The sequence below is a fragment of the Ptychodera flava genome (assembly GCF_041260155.1).
Source record: "Ptychodera flava strain L36383 chromosome 23 unlocalized genomic scaffold, AS_Pfla_20210202 Scaffold_24__1_contigs__length_23054250_pilon, whole genome shotgun sequence".
Classification (NCBI taxonomy): Eukaryota; Metazoa; Hemichordata; class Enteropneusta; family Ptychoderidae; genus Ptychodera; species Ptychodera flava.
This window is the reverse complement of record NW_027248278.1, coordinates 5,312,658-5,328,797: the sequence shown is the minus strand read 5'-3', so window position 1 is coordinate 5,328,797 and position 16,140 is coordinate 5,312,658. Positions and strand designations below refer to the sequence as shown.

Below are 16,140 nucleotides of genomic sequence, written 5' to 3'. Positions count from 1 at the left end.
GTACGGCTTGTGCAAAGGTTGTGCGCACAGCAGATTCTGCAAACAAAGATACCAGGAACAAAATCTGAACTCGAATACATTGAAATGACAAGCTACAAGAAGTACATCAATGCACAAATGTCTCTTAACAATGCAAGTAGCACTTAGGTTGTCATAACTAAATTGTGCCGTGTCTATAGGTTTGGAGATCTTGACTGTCGCAGAGAAAATCAAAGTTTCATGATATTGTTTCATCGGTTACAAGGAAAACTAACGATACTGGGACACCTTTTGCCAATTTTGATCCCCATGCCGAATAGATAACGCTACTGTAATTATTCGTTAATAACTAGAGAATGTGAAGCAATCTCAGTTTACTTCCTTTATTTTTCCTTTTTGCATGTAAGTAGAAGCACACAAAAGATTTTAGCAATCCCTTATTTGATCTGTCTGATCCCAAATCATTGCCTTTATAAAGTGCTTTAGACCATGCCTGTCAAAGTGGAGCTGATGAAGACCTTGTGACCTATGTTCTCTCTCTCTCTCTCTCTCTCTCTCTCTCTCTCTCTCTCTCTCTCTCTCTCTCACACACACCACACTCTCTCTCTCTCTCTCTCTCTCTCTCTCTCTCTCTCTCTCTCTCTCTCTCTCTCCCACACACACATTGCCGCTCGAGTATTCATTGCCCCTCCCCCGAAAAAAAAATCAAATAATAGGTACAAAAGTTGTTTTTACTGTTAAAAACTGCAGCAATTACAATATGAAATCGTCTAAAGCTGACATTTAGGTTTTATATCTGGCAGTCTTTTAATGTATCTCGTAAAATACAACTTCTCAAAAGGGTGCAATTCGTAAAATTATTGACTTCTTTACCCTTTAGAAAAGCATTTTACTGTCAATATTAATATGATAATTAGTCAAATTGATGGTCAGTTGAATGCCATTGTTCACAACAGGTTACACCTTTTCAATAAGATGAAAACTGCTTCCTCATGAAATATGAGGAATTCTGTTATTTCAGTATTAACCAAATGGAGGCGTGTGTTGACATTAAATATTGCATCGATCCTCCCGACGGCAAATGGCAAAATGAGGCGTATTCATAGCGAGCCTATCTCAGCAGTCTCCTGTGACAGTATTTTCATCGTTTTCTTCTCGAAAATCATTTTAATTCTCTTTCCTTGATATCGCCATACAAGGTTTTCACACATGGTACCATATATACCGTGCGAACAAACTGAATGTTTACAATATGGAATGTTATTGGTTGATTGGAGTTTTTGCTCATTGCTTATACACATAAAGGCTGGAAGTTTAACACAAACTTTTTCACAACAAGACAGTATTTACAGACACATCTTACAAAACACTAAAAATTTTACAAAAAATTACAGTTAATTTTGTTTTAAAGACAGAAATCAAAATCCCGACTGTCTAATATTCATTGATTTGTATTGTCGTTTGTGTGCAAAATACAAGGAGATCATTCTGTTCATATTTAGTATACTCCTTCCCCAAAATCACCCTAAGAGAGAAAAAACAACTACGGTAAAAATAAAGCTGAAGTAGTATGCGCCTCGAAAGTGAAAGATAAACTTTTGCTCAAAATTTCCTCTGGAAATTTTTCAACCATTCTCTTTCAAAATCAAGAATAAAAATAGGGGTTGCCGCATTTTGTTACTGGAGAAACAAATTACCAAAGATTTGCCAATTATTGAAATTCAAAGTTGCCGCCATCCCCGTGTTATATTCGAAAACTAAGACTCTGAATTTTTTTCTTACACCGAGAGCTTTAAGGTGAGCCCCAACAAGTAGAAGACCAGAGAAGATTTGTTAAAGTTTCAGAGTCCAAATATCTTGTCCCCGAGACGCATTCTACCTAAAGTGTTCGTACATTGCAAAAATGTCAAATTTACTAAACTTGTGTCACTTGTGTATCCAAAATACATCAAGGTCGTTTTCGAACACTCTCCTGTCCTCTCTGAGGTAGGAACAATCCGGTGATTTCAGATATTGCATCAGATCTTGCAACAGGTCGTTGGGGGCGGTATCTACTGTGTGGTTGGTCTCTGTAATATAGTCAAAGACAAGGCGGCCTACTTGCGAATCCTTGTTGAAGCACTCGTCGATGATGAGGTAAGACGGGAGAATCGTTCTCTGGTATTTGATATGGTGTTTTTCGAGCACCGCCTCGATGTCCAGCCCCGTGGAGTTGTCGTGCCTGAACACAGGAAGTGTGTTCTCGTAGCGTTTGTTGAAACGGTACCAGGCTCTTGATCCTACAGGGGGAAATAATCTTGTGCCTTATATTTTGGAACACTTCGCAGTTCAAACGTTTGTAAATGGCAAAAAAACGACAAAGATAGATAGATAGATAGATAGATAGATAGATAGATAGATAGATAGATAGATAGATAGATAGATAGATAGATAGATAGATAGATAGATAGATAGATAGAAAAGAGACAAGGCCGCCCTTTTTTAGCATATTTCCGGTGAATTTTATTTGATATGAAAAGTAGTTTGTGCTGATTGACTCTTAAATGAAATCATAATTGTCGGTGCTATTCACACAAATAAATATTGCAGCATTGCCTTACATTATGGCCGAAGTTTAAATGTCATAGGACAAATCTATTTTGTGTAGATGCTACAAACGAAGTCGTCTTTTTTAGCATTTTGGATAATTTGTTACACTTTTACGGTTATGTACCGCTATCATTTTGTTCACCGTGAGTGGCATTATGCAAAGATTTGATGTTTTCTTGATATCATGAAAAGTAAACAAGAGCAACTATGTCCTTTAACATTATGTCCACACAGAATAGTGAAGACTGTCGACAGACGTTTGCGCCATCTTCATCGCTGCAGTAACACTGGACACAGCTGACTCAAAGGCCCGGCCGATGTCTAGCGCCACCTGCCCTCGGTACTCACTGTCATGCGCTTTGCATTCGCTACTCGCGCCTTTTGCCAGGTGCAGCCAACGGAGCTATTCATCGAAAAAGCTATTCCAGGAGCAATATTTGAGGGCAGGGAAAGTATAATTTTGCTTGGGAGGGGACATATTTTTATGTGCAGGGGAGCAAATTTTAGGGTTTTTTTTGTCGGGGAGGGCAGATATCAGTTGATTGTCCAGGGGACAGGGCTTGGCGAAAAACGAGGAGAGGGGAAGCCACTGTTAAAACGGGGACAGGGGAAGTTGAGCCATGGTGTTTCCGGGGATGGGGACACTGGGCAAGTACTTGTACCTCAGGGTAAGGTAGCTTCATGTCTGCAGGGGAAATAGAATGACAAAATTTTGAGGGGAGTTTTTTTTGCGGGGCTGGGGAAACCGACAATTTTTTTCGCCTCAGGGCAGGGGAGCTTCAAAAATTGACAGTGGGGAGGGGAAACAGGCAAAAATAAGTGGGGAGTGGGTAAAAATGAAGTTTGAGAGCGGGAGGGTAAGTCGAAAAATTTTCAGTCGGAGGGCAATTTATGAACAGCTAATTAATTACCCTCATGACTTAAAATTAGTCAGTTCACATTACTTGTCATGCACAATATATCTTGTCATTGTAAGGACCCCTTTAAAAGTGCATTGTTCGTTGGCTGCACCTGTTTTGCAATACGCTTTCGACCCCCCCCCTCCCCTCCATACCCGTATGTGCAAGAGACAGCACCAATAAATTAGTAAAGAAAAGGCACAAGGAACTGTCGACATTGTAAGAATAGTGTAAATCGGGAAGATCGGTTTCTGCAAAGTTGAAGCGGGCGCTACACAACCCCTAAAAATATATGAATGAGTGATGAAACGTTGGTGGCGCTATTTACTCACCTGACACATGTATAATGATCATGACGCCGTTCTCATTGAGATGAGTGTCATACAACTGAAGGATTGTGTTCTCTATATCGTCTACATAGTATAGAACTTGAATCATGTGTATGATGTCGAAGCGGCTTGATGACTTATTATTGCAAGACGATTCCTGTTATGAGGATAAAAAGAAAATAAAGAATAGCAGAAGAGACAGAGACAGATGTAAAATGCACCTCTGGGACAGATATACGGATTCCATTTTTTTTCCTGATTGTATAACTTATAGGGCGTTATTTTGAAGCACTTGGAGTATGAGAAAATTGCACTATCTTTATTTTTTCGAAACTCAACAATTTTATCTTTCCCCATAGAGTTTACACAGGGATGGCGGCCATCATGAAAATTCACGTAATTTGTTTCTTTAGTACTAAACCTTACATGGTGACCCCCTAATATTTATTCTTGATTTGGAAAGAGAAGGGTTTATGGTTTCATTGAGGGAAATTTGAGAGACACTTTCAACAGTCTTTCTCTTTCAAAGTACATATATACTACCTTATAACGAACATACATACAAAATTTCATTCTTTTATTTTTTTCTTACTTGAATATCTTCTAAACCCCAATAAAGTAGATATTTTCTGAAAGCCCTGATATAGGAAAATCAGACCGGGCACAGTACACAGTCAGTATTACGTGATAGTCACGTGACAAAATTTTTTTCCTCCTTTCAACGAACAAACTGCAAGATTCCCGGTTGAAATTTGTGCATTAACAAGCCTTAGTGATATCTTTGAATCTGTATCTGGGATTTGTGTTTTTTGTTATGCACTATTGAAAGTGTTAGACTAAGGTGCTTTCAAGGAATGGAAATTGTTACGCCATATAATTGGAATAGAGGGTGACAGACACTGATTTGAAGGATATTGCGAAGGCTTGTGGACGCATAAATTTCAAACGAAAATCTTGCACCGTGCTAAAGGGAGGAAACACCAATTTTTTGAAGGTTCAGCAAAACGCCTGTCACGTGACTATTATGGAAATAATGACTGTGCACTGTGTACAGTCGGATTTCCCATTATCAGGGCTTTGTTTAGAAAATATATACTTTATTTTGATTAGGACTTCTTTCAAGTCAGAAAAAAATAAAAGTCTGAAAGTGTCTACTTTGTATGTAGGAACCTTAAACCACGAATTTTCCAACATACATGGCACATACCACTGATCAAAGCTATGTTGCTTACTGTTTACTCACAAGATATTGATCCGACGTTTGTTGTCGAAAATCAAACTCCACCGACGCTAGCTCCGAATCGCTCCGTATAAGCTTTCTGTACGAGTTAATTTGCATTTTATCGGGTTCAATGACTCGGTTATACACTCTGCTGTATTTACTCACAAGCTGATGGAGTACACATCTGTCGACTTCGCCTGCAACGATGGAATTGAAAACAACAACAAGAAAAGATTACGTGGGGAAAATTCACACAAAAACGTTGGGGTGAAAAACTTCAGCCGCTAAGTAAGCATCGAAATAAGACTGAACAAGCAGCAGACAGCAAAGTGTTTAAAACATTTTGGAGTCGGCAAAAGTCTTTAAGAAGTACATTTCGCCTTAAGATGGCGTTTCTCCCGGTGCATAAAGCAGTGACTTTCTGTTGGTGAAAAGACGCACGATCTTAGTATATCCCTCAAGAAACACGCAGGGCATTACAATACATATCGACTTTGAAGGATGGTGGGACATATAGTCAGCAATAAATCACGAAACGACAAACAACCATAGCAGCAGTAGTTACTTACAATGATTTCACTGTTAACGCTATGCTGGTCGACCTTCATGCACAGAAATTTATCGACAGAAAAATGTATTCAATTTGGCCTGTTGATGCATGTTGAAGTAATCAGCTGTTGTTACAATAGCTGCAGTCATTAATATGGTTTGCTGATACTTCAATGTGTTGCACACACAAACCAGACCTTCAAACTATGGTTTATTGCAAATGTCAACGTTACATTATAACACATATATTTTCACTCAACAGTTAACATGGAATGTTGTTGTTACGCGTTAGTCTACTAATACAGACGACTGCTGAGGAGGCGCTGATCGGCTGTAACATGCTTTGTAACAAGTTTTACTTCTCTTGCTTTGGGGTTTAGGTCATTTTTGTACAATTTTCAAACTATTTGTAAAATATACCAAAGCCAAATTCATTCAGTCTGGTGTGCAGCTATCTCAACGTCAGACCTGAGAAGACTGTCAAGGCCGGGTGAATGTATACGTAAATCAGCTACCGATTTGATTATTTGATTCGCACTCTTTATAGTTGCTATACCTACGAAAATCGTCGGTGAAGTGCATTTTAAATCAGAAGAACTCAAACGTATAATATCAGAACGCTTGTTGATTGAGTGCTAGCCTGTTACATTGACATGAAGACGCATAATAATCCTCACCAGATCCACTTCCAATTCCTAGTACCCTCACTTCCTCGTGTTTCCTGGCAGCCTCCACAAATTGAGTCAAGGCGTTCTTGAGCCAGTTGATAATGACTTGCCTTTCGTCGGACTGTTGGATGAATTCTCTCAAGACTTCCAAAGTTCGTGTGGGGTCAGTGTAGAGACTCCTCAACGATGACGTCATGCTGCCACGAAGAATTCTGCTTGGGTAAGAATGATACGAAAAAAGCTGGCTTAGCTGAGGGGCCGTGGAATATTAATACATGCGCATTACAAACAAAATTCATTGGGTTTTGTTGAAGGGCGATTTAGCCTATTTCGATTGTCGTGCGCAAATTTCAGTAACCGTGTCAAGATTAGGCCGTAAAAACTGTTTGCATAATATTTAATGCTCCATCTTCGTTCAGAATTTTAATTTGAAATGTTTTGTTTGTTTGTTTGTTGTTGTTGTTGTTGTTGTTGTTGACAAACCTGACGGAGAATACAGCCTATTTCAGCTTATCATCGTGCTTCGAAGAAGTTAAAAACACAATAGTTTCGTAGTTTTCGCACTTGTAAACTTTCGTTCAGGGTGGGGTAGGGGTCTCCGGATTAAACACAACGAATTTTGTTTGTTAAGCACGCGTTTTGAGTATCAGCTATTCCTAAGTAAGAATGCACAATAACTATTGTGCCGATTCTGGCCTGGCAAGGGTTCGCTATCGATTTGAGATCGGGATTGAGATTACAATAAAAGGAAAACCTACAATCGCTGTGTAACAACGACGTAAACACTGTCGGTAGAGTTAATCCATCCACGCTGGAGGTGAAAAACCAACTCAATGTCCGGTATTTTATTTGGAGTATATCTCAGAGGACACGACAGCTGGTTAGGGAAGGTCCTAATAGAGATTTTTAATTGGTTTGAAATATTTGCATAATGCCGTACTAATGAAACTTTCATCAAAAACACGACTGGGACTAATATGGGATAATTGGATGGTAAAGTAATGTCTTTTTAATCTGCAAATGTAATCCAAGCTGCTTTTCTACACACTTGTTTTTATGAGTAATTTGTAATATTGCAACATTCAGCTATAGGGCACCTAACACTTTTGAGAAATTTGAGAAATTTGAAAAATATGAATATCCAATTATCTCAAATTAGTTCCAAACTTGTTCAAATCTTCTGTATCAGGATGGACAAATCAATTGGTAACGTTTAGATTGATGAAGGATTACAGGACTTCTATCATTGTTTCGCTTCTATTTATGACGATATTCAATGAGCGAAAAGATCTGAGAGGTTGAAGGACAGGTCGCACGTAGGGACAGTGACAAATCATCGTCAATGGTGCGCGGGGTAATTAGCGTATTTAAGATAATTGATATAAACAGCTTTTGCAAATGCAAAATATGATGAAAACTACTCAAAAAAGATAATTAAAACTGAGTAATAACAACTATTATTTTTCATTAGTCATCATGACATAACCGCTTTATTCAACCCGCATGCATCACCTTTACTATAATATCGAAATATTAATAGTATGAGGATTTTAATGTACCACTCTAATTACACTACAAACTCACAAGGCACCGAATGTGAATCTTTAACTCCCGCGAAAATCAATGTTTGGAAATTAGTCTATTTTTAGATCCGAACTTCATGAAGCAGCTGCTCCCCTACCGCTCTGCCAGCTATCAATTTTTAGCAAGACCCTTTTACTTTGGCACGTTATTTCCTTTTCTAATGTTATTAGTGAGAGCAAGTATGAAAACACCGAGGGTATATAAACAACTAATTACCAAGTCATTTAAAACGAAGCTGTATTGTAATATCATGGTTGTCATAATATGAATTTTTATTTTGTTGATTTTTATTGTTGATATGGTAACAGAACGGTTGGAAATTTCATTTTCACTTTCGAGGCGCATATTACCTTAAGCTAGAACGCGCCTCGGGGACAGACATTCGGACTCTCAAATTTCTACAATTCTTTTCTGACATACCACTTGTTGGGGTTAATTTAAAGCTTTTGATGTAAGAAAACTTTTTAACCGGCTTAGTTTTTCGAAATTCGAAAATTTTATTTTTCTCCATAGAGCCATCACGGGTATGGCTGCCATTTTTAATTTCAAATACCGGTAAATCTCGAGTTATTTGTTTCTCTAGTACCGAAATTAGTATATTTGGCTGAAATAATCACCTCGCTTCGCTCGGTGATTATTTCCCGCCAAATATGCTAATCTTAGCCCCAGAGGTCTTATATTGGTAACCAAATACCCTCGTTTGCCGTTTATAACCTCTAATTTTAAAAGAGAAATTCATACTTAAAAGATTCCTTGAGGAAAGTTTGAGCAAAAGTTTAAGACTCACTTTCGAGGTACGTACTATTTTAAGTACTGTTGCACATAAAAGTGTACAGAATTCAAAATAAAAACCGGACTTGTCACTTGTCAACATTTCCCGTCAAGGCGAATGTTTACCAAATTATCTCCTCAAACAGTCCAAGGAAGCTGTGATCTGTAAGCTTATAGTAAGGATACATGTGTCTGCTTCTAAAAATATCAATAGATGCGTGTTTAGGCGGCATGAACGTGATAGCGCAGAAGTATCCGAAAACAATACATGACCACAAAGGTGGCACGGTCTCATTAGTGTTATATCCATAATGTCTTTGTTTACTTTATTGTAGCAAACCCAAATCATTGCTGATTTTCACCGGCACATAAACAATTTATTTCTTGAATTGTACGTGCAAGCTAGAGAAGTTACTGACTCAAGGGCTAGGGGTAACTCATACACTTCTCACGGAGTTACTGACTGTGCTAATTTGCAACGCTTTGATTTAAATGTCACTAATTCGCCGGTATAAGTACCAATGATGACGTCATTACATTAAGTTGGACGGCCAAGTAACTCTCATTTTACATGAAAAGGATTCGGGATTTAAGTGACTAGTAAGTGGTTCAACCAAATTCCTTTGATTTCCTCAAACGGTCTCTGGACTAATAATTTGGATTCAATGGAGTAATCGAAATGGAGCCAGATGTGCTAGTGCTTGCGGTGTTTACCTTAGTCACAACTGAAAACCGTGAGAAATCTTCAATTTTTATTGAGGTCCTAGAAGATTCGGTTCTATATATTATTGCCTTAATACATGGGTTTATGTGCCCGAGATCAGGTGACAATTTGCCCGACGCCAGGAGGGAAAATTGTTTCCTGCTGCGAGGGCCCAGAAACCCATGTATTCAGACAATAATACTTTTATTTCATGCCTTTCACAGTTAACGCTATATGACATTTAGTTACATGCAGGGTTTTCTCGAATGGTTTTACCATTATTGACCTGCATCAAACAGATTTTTAACGAAAGTCAAAATAGCAGTGAGCGCATTGATATTTTACGTCAAGCATTAAGCGTCTCCTGTTAACACGCCCGCTAACTCCCCGCATGTTCCTTTTCAAATCAGTGCACTTATTCACATAAACGTCGAGGCATGTAATAAAGTATATCGATGACCCCCCCTCCCCCCCGCGAGATTTTACGTGACAAACCCTCAGCAGTTAGACTCTTTTCGCGAAATCACGCGAGAGAAAACGTTATGCAGTGCTTACACGGATTGAAACCTACATAATGTAGCGGTACTGGGCTTCTTGACAATTTGAAATCAACCTGGCATCCTCGCTGTAATTAACATACGAACGCAAAAGGTATCATTGTCTGAACGACCGAAGACGGACAATTCCAAATCCTTTTGACTTAATTTGCATATTGAAATGTGCCAAGATTTATGTCCTATATGTCTGTTTATTTCCTTTTAGATTAAACTCGATACACCCGGAGACAGATGTTATCGATACTGTCGGCCTGTCCGGTCTATGACAGTGAAATTACGAGCACGCTATTTTAGATTCTGTCTTGTACGATAAGTGGGAAGCAGAAGTTGATACGCAGGAATAAATGTAGAGGAGTACAGTACATAAATTCGACCAGTTCCGACACAACACGGAATAGATTCAACATTAAAAATTAAAGCGTACATTTAGGCTATTAAAACTACAATTTCAAAACCAGACAGCGTGTGTTTAAAACGTACACGTTTGTCTCGAGAATGCGCGAAGTCTTCTCTCTAAAATGTTTAATTTGCTTTGTCTTGTTTACTGACACAAGACAAAGGTATAATGAAGATATAGTGGTCCCACCATGGCTGAGCTTGAATGTTCTGATTTCTGAGCATCTTTGAGTTTAGAATGTATGGCTATTTGAAACCAGTGAGGGAAACGAATCTGAGTCAGCTCCATCCCGATAAACTTATTTTCAGTGTTATTCCTGATCCATTTAATCAATTTAGAAGTGAAATTCATAATTTCATTGAAAACTATGGTCTCATTGACATTTACAGGAATAATAACCCACATAAGCATAGATATACTTGGAGAAGAGGAACAGATGCATCCAGATTAGATTATTTTTTCATACCCTCTTGTTTTCAGAAACAAGTTAAATTGTGTGATATTATCCCAGGTGTGCAATCAGACCATGACGCCATTGTTTTAACGATAGATAATACCCAAGGCAAACAAAGAGGTCGTGGATTTTGGAAGTTTAACTGTAGTCTTTTAGATGATAAGATGTATACTGATATGATGAGTTCCTTCATTATATATACTTTAAAGGATGCTGATATTTCGTCTTTTGATTTTCAATCACGTTTTGAGTATTTGAAGTATAAGATTCGCGATACGACTGTGGAGTATACAAGGAAAAAATCAAAAGCAAGAAGGGATAAAGAGAAAGAAATTTATTGTAAATTGCACAGATTGGAAGAAGAAATTGATGAAGCTCTTAATGATACTAGTTTGAATAAATATGAGGAATCGAAGAATGAATTGGATGAGATATTAGATGTAAAAGTAAAAGGTTCTGCTATAAGATCAAGAACACACTGGTATCACCAAGGAGAAAAAAATACAAAGTATTTTCTCAATCTTGAAAAAAAGAATTATACAAAGAAAAATGTAATTGAACTTATGAAGGGAGACCGTCCTATTTATGACCCTAAGGAAATCCTTAATGGAATAAAAGAGTTTTACACAAAACTTTATACATCTGTAAAACCAAATTTGGACAAAACAGATGACTTTGGTTTTTTCAAGGAGGAAAATATTCCTAAAATAGAGAAGAAAAAAGCTCAAATGTGTAATGGATCGTTAACAAAAGCAGAAATTTATCAGGCCCTTAAAAATTCACCCAAAAATAAATCTCCAGGAAGCGATGGTCTCCCCCCAGAGTTCTATATATTTTTCTGGAACGAAATTACTGATGCCTTGTGTTGTTCAGTAAACTATGGTTATGAGAAAGGGACTTTATCAAATACTCAAAAACAAGCCATTATCACCTTGTTGCCCAAACCGGATAAAAACCACCATCAGCTTAATAATTGGAGACCAGTTTCACTCCTTAATTCAGACTACAAAGTTGCCAGCAGGTGTATTGCTAAAAGACTAGAAAATATTCTTCCAGATATAATACATCCAGACCAATCTGCATTTATATCTGGAAGAGAAATTACTGATAATATTCGTGTAATTCTAGACATGGCTGATCTCTGTGAAAGTAGTGGGTAACCAGGAGCAATAGTCTTTATTGATTTTACTAAAGCGTTTGATACTCTAGAATGGGATTTTGTCTTTAAATCTTTGGACCTTTATGGTTTTGGTGATTCATTTAAAAACTGGGTTGCTGTATTTTATAATGATATAGAGAGTAATGTACGTAAAAATGGTTATTCCACTGGGTGGTTTAAAATAAGGGAGAGGTATTAGACAAGGATGCCCTATCTCGACAGCACTGTTTGTAATGGCCATTGAGCTTTTGGCAATAGCAGTACGATCAAATGACAAAATAGAGGGAATTTCTTTACCAAATGGTCATGTCCAGACCATATGTGGATTCGCTGATGACACTACATTAACATTATGTGATCAAAGTTCTGTAAGACATGCTCTTTGTTTATTAGATCACTTTTGAATATTTTCAGGGCTTGGGGTCAATTTAGAAAAAACTGAATTACTATTGTTAGGTGCTCTAAAAACCAACTGGAAAAAAATGGAGATTACACCAAGTTGGGAGCAATACGTTATTTAGGAATCTATTTGGGCCACGATGCGGAGAAGAACTTGACTTTCAACTTTTTTTCAAAATTAAGGAAAGTGTGTGAAAAATTGGAAGTTTGGAAATCACGTAATTTGACAATTAAGGGCAAGGTCACACAAGCAAAAGTGTTTTGGGCCTCCAATTTACATTATGTAATGAATTCTGTGTCCATCCCCACTGAATGCATTAAGGAAGCACGGGCATATTTGTTATCCTTCTTTTGGAGAGGCAAAAAACATCATATTAAAAGTAACACACTAATAGGTAATTTAGACGAGGGAGGATTACGTATGGTCGACTTGGAATTGCAGGATAAAGCTTTTAAATTAGCAACTTATTCTCCACTCCTTTTCATGAAAAGTACCCGTTCGTTGGAGCAACAATTATAAGAGGGCGGTTTATGAACATCTTGGACTTCATGGAACATCAGGGTGATGGAGAATCCGGGTATGTCATATTTAAAAAGACAGACAATGATCGGATGGCAATGCATCAGTGAGCTTGTCGAGCCTTGAGCCCAGACAAAACATATGTATCTGAAAGCTGCTACACGATTCTAATTTACACCATTAAAGCGGTCTGGAGAAGCCCCCCCCCCCCCCCCCCCGGACCGCTTTAATATTCTTTCTTCTGAAGTCAAAACCTGTTGGAGAAATGATGTTACATGCTTACGTCACACAAAGCATACTTTATAATTTGAACACAAAACGTTTGGCGAGATTAGTTAAGATTCAAGCTGACAAGAGTCGCCGTATGGACAAGGATCATTGTAGAACTGGAACGATGGACAGTGTACAAGTGGGAATTGTCACATCCGTCTGTCGGGACGAAACGAACCGACCGACCGACCTGGGCGCGGTCGCTTTGCAAGTTCATGCGTATCCACTGTATTTGACAGTATCCATAAAATCAGCATACCGTATCAGGGTCGTTCATCGTCTCATTTTTAGAGCTTTTATTATTCAAGCCGAGAGAGTTCAAAACACTAGTTCAGCAGATCATGAGTTCTAAAATATTATCAGTCAACTTCTTTATGAAGACACGTTATACTATTACAGTTTCGGAAGTAAAGCCATAATAAAAACACAATTTTGCCCACTGTCACATCGAGGTCAGGGCCATGTTGTTAACTCGAAGATCTTGACGTTCATTCGTCTAAGGACCTGGAGTGTGAACTCCAAATTCCGTTGCGTTCGTCTAAAACGTATGCGACGTAAAAATTTCAATGCCAATATGGAAACGTTTGATGGGCCATTTGAGTATTGGAGCCATTGTCCTGTGTTTACAGTGAGTCACCGTATCATGGTCGACGCACTGATCCGTAACGGTCCGGACAGCAGCGTTGTTTTTTGTGTTGTTTTCTTGTCGCCATGGCTACGAAACTACGGCTATATGTTGGTCATGTGACATCTACTGTATAGTCGGTAAGCTGGCTCTAAATAAACGATCAGTTATCAGTTTGTACGGTCAATCACTTGCACTAAATTTTCATGAAATCTGTGTTTCTCGTATATATATATATATATATATATATATATATATATATATATATATATATATGTATTATATATATATATATATATATATATTAATCTGTGTTGCTCGTATATATATATATATATATATATATATATATATATATATATATATAATATATATGTATACATACATACATACGTACATACATACATACATACATACATACATACATACATACATACATACATACATACACACACACACACCCGTTTTGGAAATTAGGGTCACACATATAAACTGGCATTTTCATCTATGGGTCTTCCGTGACCGGCCTATCGAGCTCTACAATGCCTTTCTCAGTCAACCACACCGGCTATGTGTGTACTTCGAGGAAAACTCGCGATTTCCGGATATCAAAGCACACGATACTGAGGCTAAATTCTGCAAAAGCGTGTTTTGGTGCTTCACACGGACTGGTACAGTACAGTACGTATTGATGCGCTCATACATTCTTTTATTCATTTGGTAAAGAAAGATCAATGCAAATCTGAAAGAGGTTTTTGTAGTAGCTCCCTCAAGGCATTTTAACGAGCCACGACAAGGTCAACTAACAAATATAGTACGTTTTTGTAATTGTCGGTGATATGGTTTGATTCATTGGTGTACTCCCTTCATTGTACGATACATGGGGAGTCATTGTCGTCTGCAGCGTCCTAAATGATAGTTTTTCATCATACTTGTGTCTAAATTCCTCCTTTATCTTCGATGTAGGCCCTTTGGATAACCACGCTATGAGCAGCTACTGGTGATCATACCACTTGCACTGAAAAGTATGGGAGGGTCAACAATAGTAACGATATGACCTTCAGGTCAGATTGACGGAAAGTATCCCATTCATATATACCGTAGTGGCTATACACGGTATCTTTAAATGGATATCGTTTGATGTTTTGGTCTGTGTTATAGTCCATTAGGTTCACACGACTGTCCATAAAAGATTTGCTAACCCATATAAACCATGTTTGGGAGACAGTTTTATAAACTCGGCGAGACTTCTTGTTCTTTGCATCGGTGAAGTAAGGTCGCCATGAATGCTACAAAAACAAACACTAAAACTAGGATGGGAATTTCTTCTAAAAACTTATGTACTGTAAATTTATGCAAAAACGTTTAAGGTGCAAAAGTCGTCAAGCTATCCCAATCTCTTTACTTCTGGGCTTCATTAGGTTCAGAAGCTGTCTAGGCAACTCTCTACGAAAGAGATACTCAAAATGTGTAGTCACATTTTTCTGCCAGGGGTCACAGAATGAAATATCTACGATACTAGCTGTATACTTACCTCCAAACAAAAGCTGATTGGTAAATCTTCACTACGTGTTACGTGGCGAGACAACTCTGAGGATTGAACGCTAATCGAGGCAAATGTGTTGTCGAGGAAAGATAATAACCGGGTGTTGCAGCTTCCACTTTTGCTTGGCAGTGGGCGTGTAGCAAAGTGACGGTCTCGCTTCACTTGGCATATAGTGAGTAAGTCTTGACACAGATTGGCTAAACTGTCGTAGCTGCGGTAATTGAAAGAGATATTTCCGCTGATCCACAATCACACGGCATGAATACCAGTAAGGGGCCCCTGAAAAGACCTGTTTGCTTTGTGCTTCAAAGGACTGCTTCACTGATACAAGGATACAAGTTTCTGGGAGTGTCACTACTCCAGGATTTTCAGTCTGTGCTTGGATTACCAATTAGTCGGTCATGACGTCACTGAAAACAGCGTATTCAAGAGACTTTCAAATTGTTCGGTAGCGGTGTGACGACCAGTTACCAGAGCCCTGTAGGGCTTGGCAGCCGGGAAAACGACTCTCTCATCACCACGTCCATATTGACGGAATGGTGGGAAACATTATTCAATCAACGAAAATATACATCTGCGATGTTTAGCACCCCCGGAAAGAACACTTTCGATAGTTGAGGGAGCGGGGGAGAAATAAACAAACAAACAAATAAATAAATAAATATGTAAGATTTAGCCTGTGTCTTTCTGTTGCAGTGTCTTAACCTATCTTTTGTCAGCAAAGATTTTTGGTTACTTGTCGGGCACGCCGAGTACTCAGGATTGTCGTGTCGGTAGGGCGAGATTCACGCTAACAGGTAGGCCTATTCGGTCCATCTTAAAGTCGTAAGGAAAAAAATGTGTTTTCGTAAGCAAGCCCTCGGGATAGATGGTAGGTCGATCGAGAACTTATTTTTTATATTTTATTTCAGTGTGATGAC

At 38.3% G+C, this 16,140-nt stretch overlaps 1 protein-coding gene across 2 annotated transcripts; it reads right to left on the bottom strand.

Moving 5' to 3' along the window:
* Positions 1–690: 690 nt before the first annotated feature.
* On the bottom strand, positions 691–15,628 carry LOC139124535 (histamine N-methyltransferase-like). Of its 2 annotated transcripts, none has more exons than XM_070690675.1 (5): positions 15,209–15,628; positions 6,245–6,447; positions 5,040–5,215; positions 3,800–3,953; positions 691–2,258 (listed from the first exon to the last, which is right to left on the bottom strand). In XM_070690675.1, exons 2-5 carry the CDS (start codon positions 6,429–6,431, stop codon positions 1,906–1,908), a joined length of 870 nt encoding a protein of 289 aa, XP_070546776.1. In that variant the 5' UTR covers positions 6,432–6,447; positions 15,209–15,628; the 3' UTR covers positions 691–1,905. The 2 variants fall into 2 exon arrangements, with proteins under 2 accessions (XP_070546776.1, XP_070546777.1); XM_070690676.1 differs by having other exon boundaries at positions 6,245–6,450; positions 15,209–15,350.
* Positions 15,629–16,140: the final 512 nt, after the last annotated feature.

Bases quoted from the DNA above. Each gene is read 5' to 3' on its own strand.
- LOC139124535 (XM_070690675.1), bottom strand. From the start codon at position 6,431: ATGACGTCATCGTTGAGGAGTCTCTACACTGACCCCACACGAACTTTG. The intron at 5,216-6,244 runs GTGAGGATTATT...CCATCGTTGCAG, and splicing joins AGGAATTGGAAGTGGATCTG to GCGAAGTCGACAGATGTGTA. The intron at 3,954-5,039 runs GTGAGTAAACAG...TCCTCATAACAG, and splicing joins AAACGTCGGATCAATATCTT to GAATCGTCTTGCAATAATAA.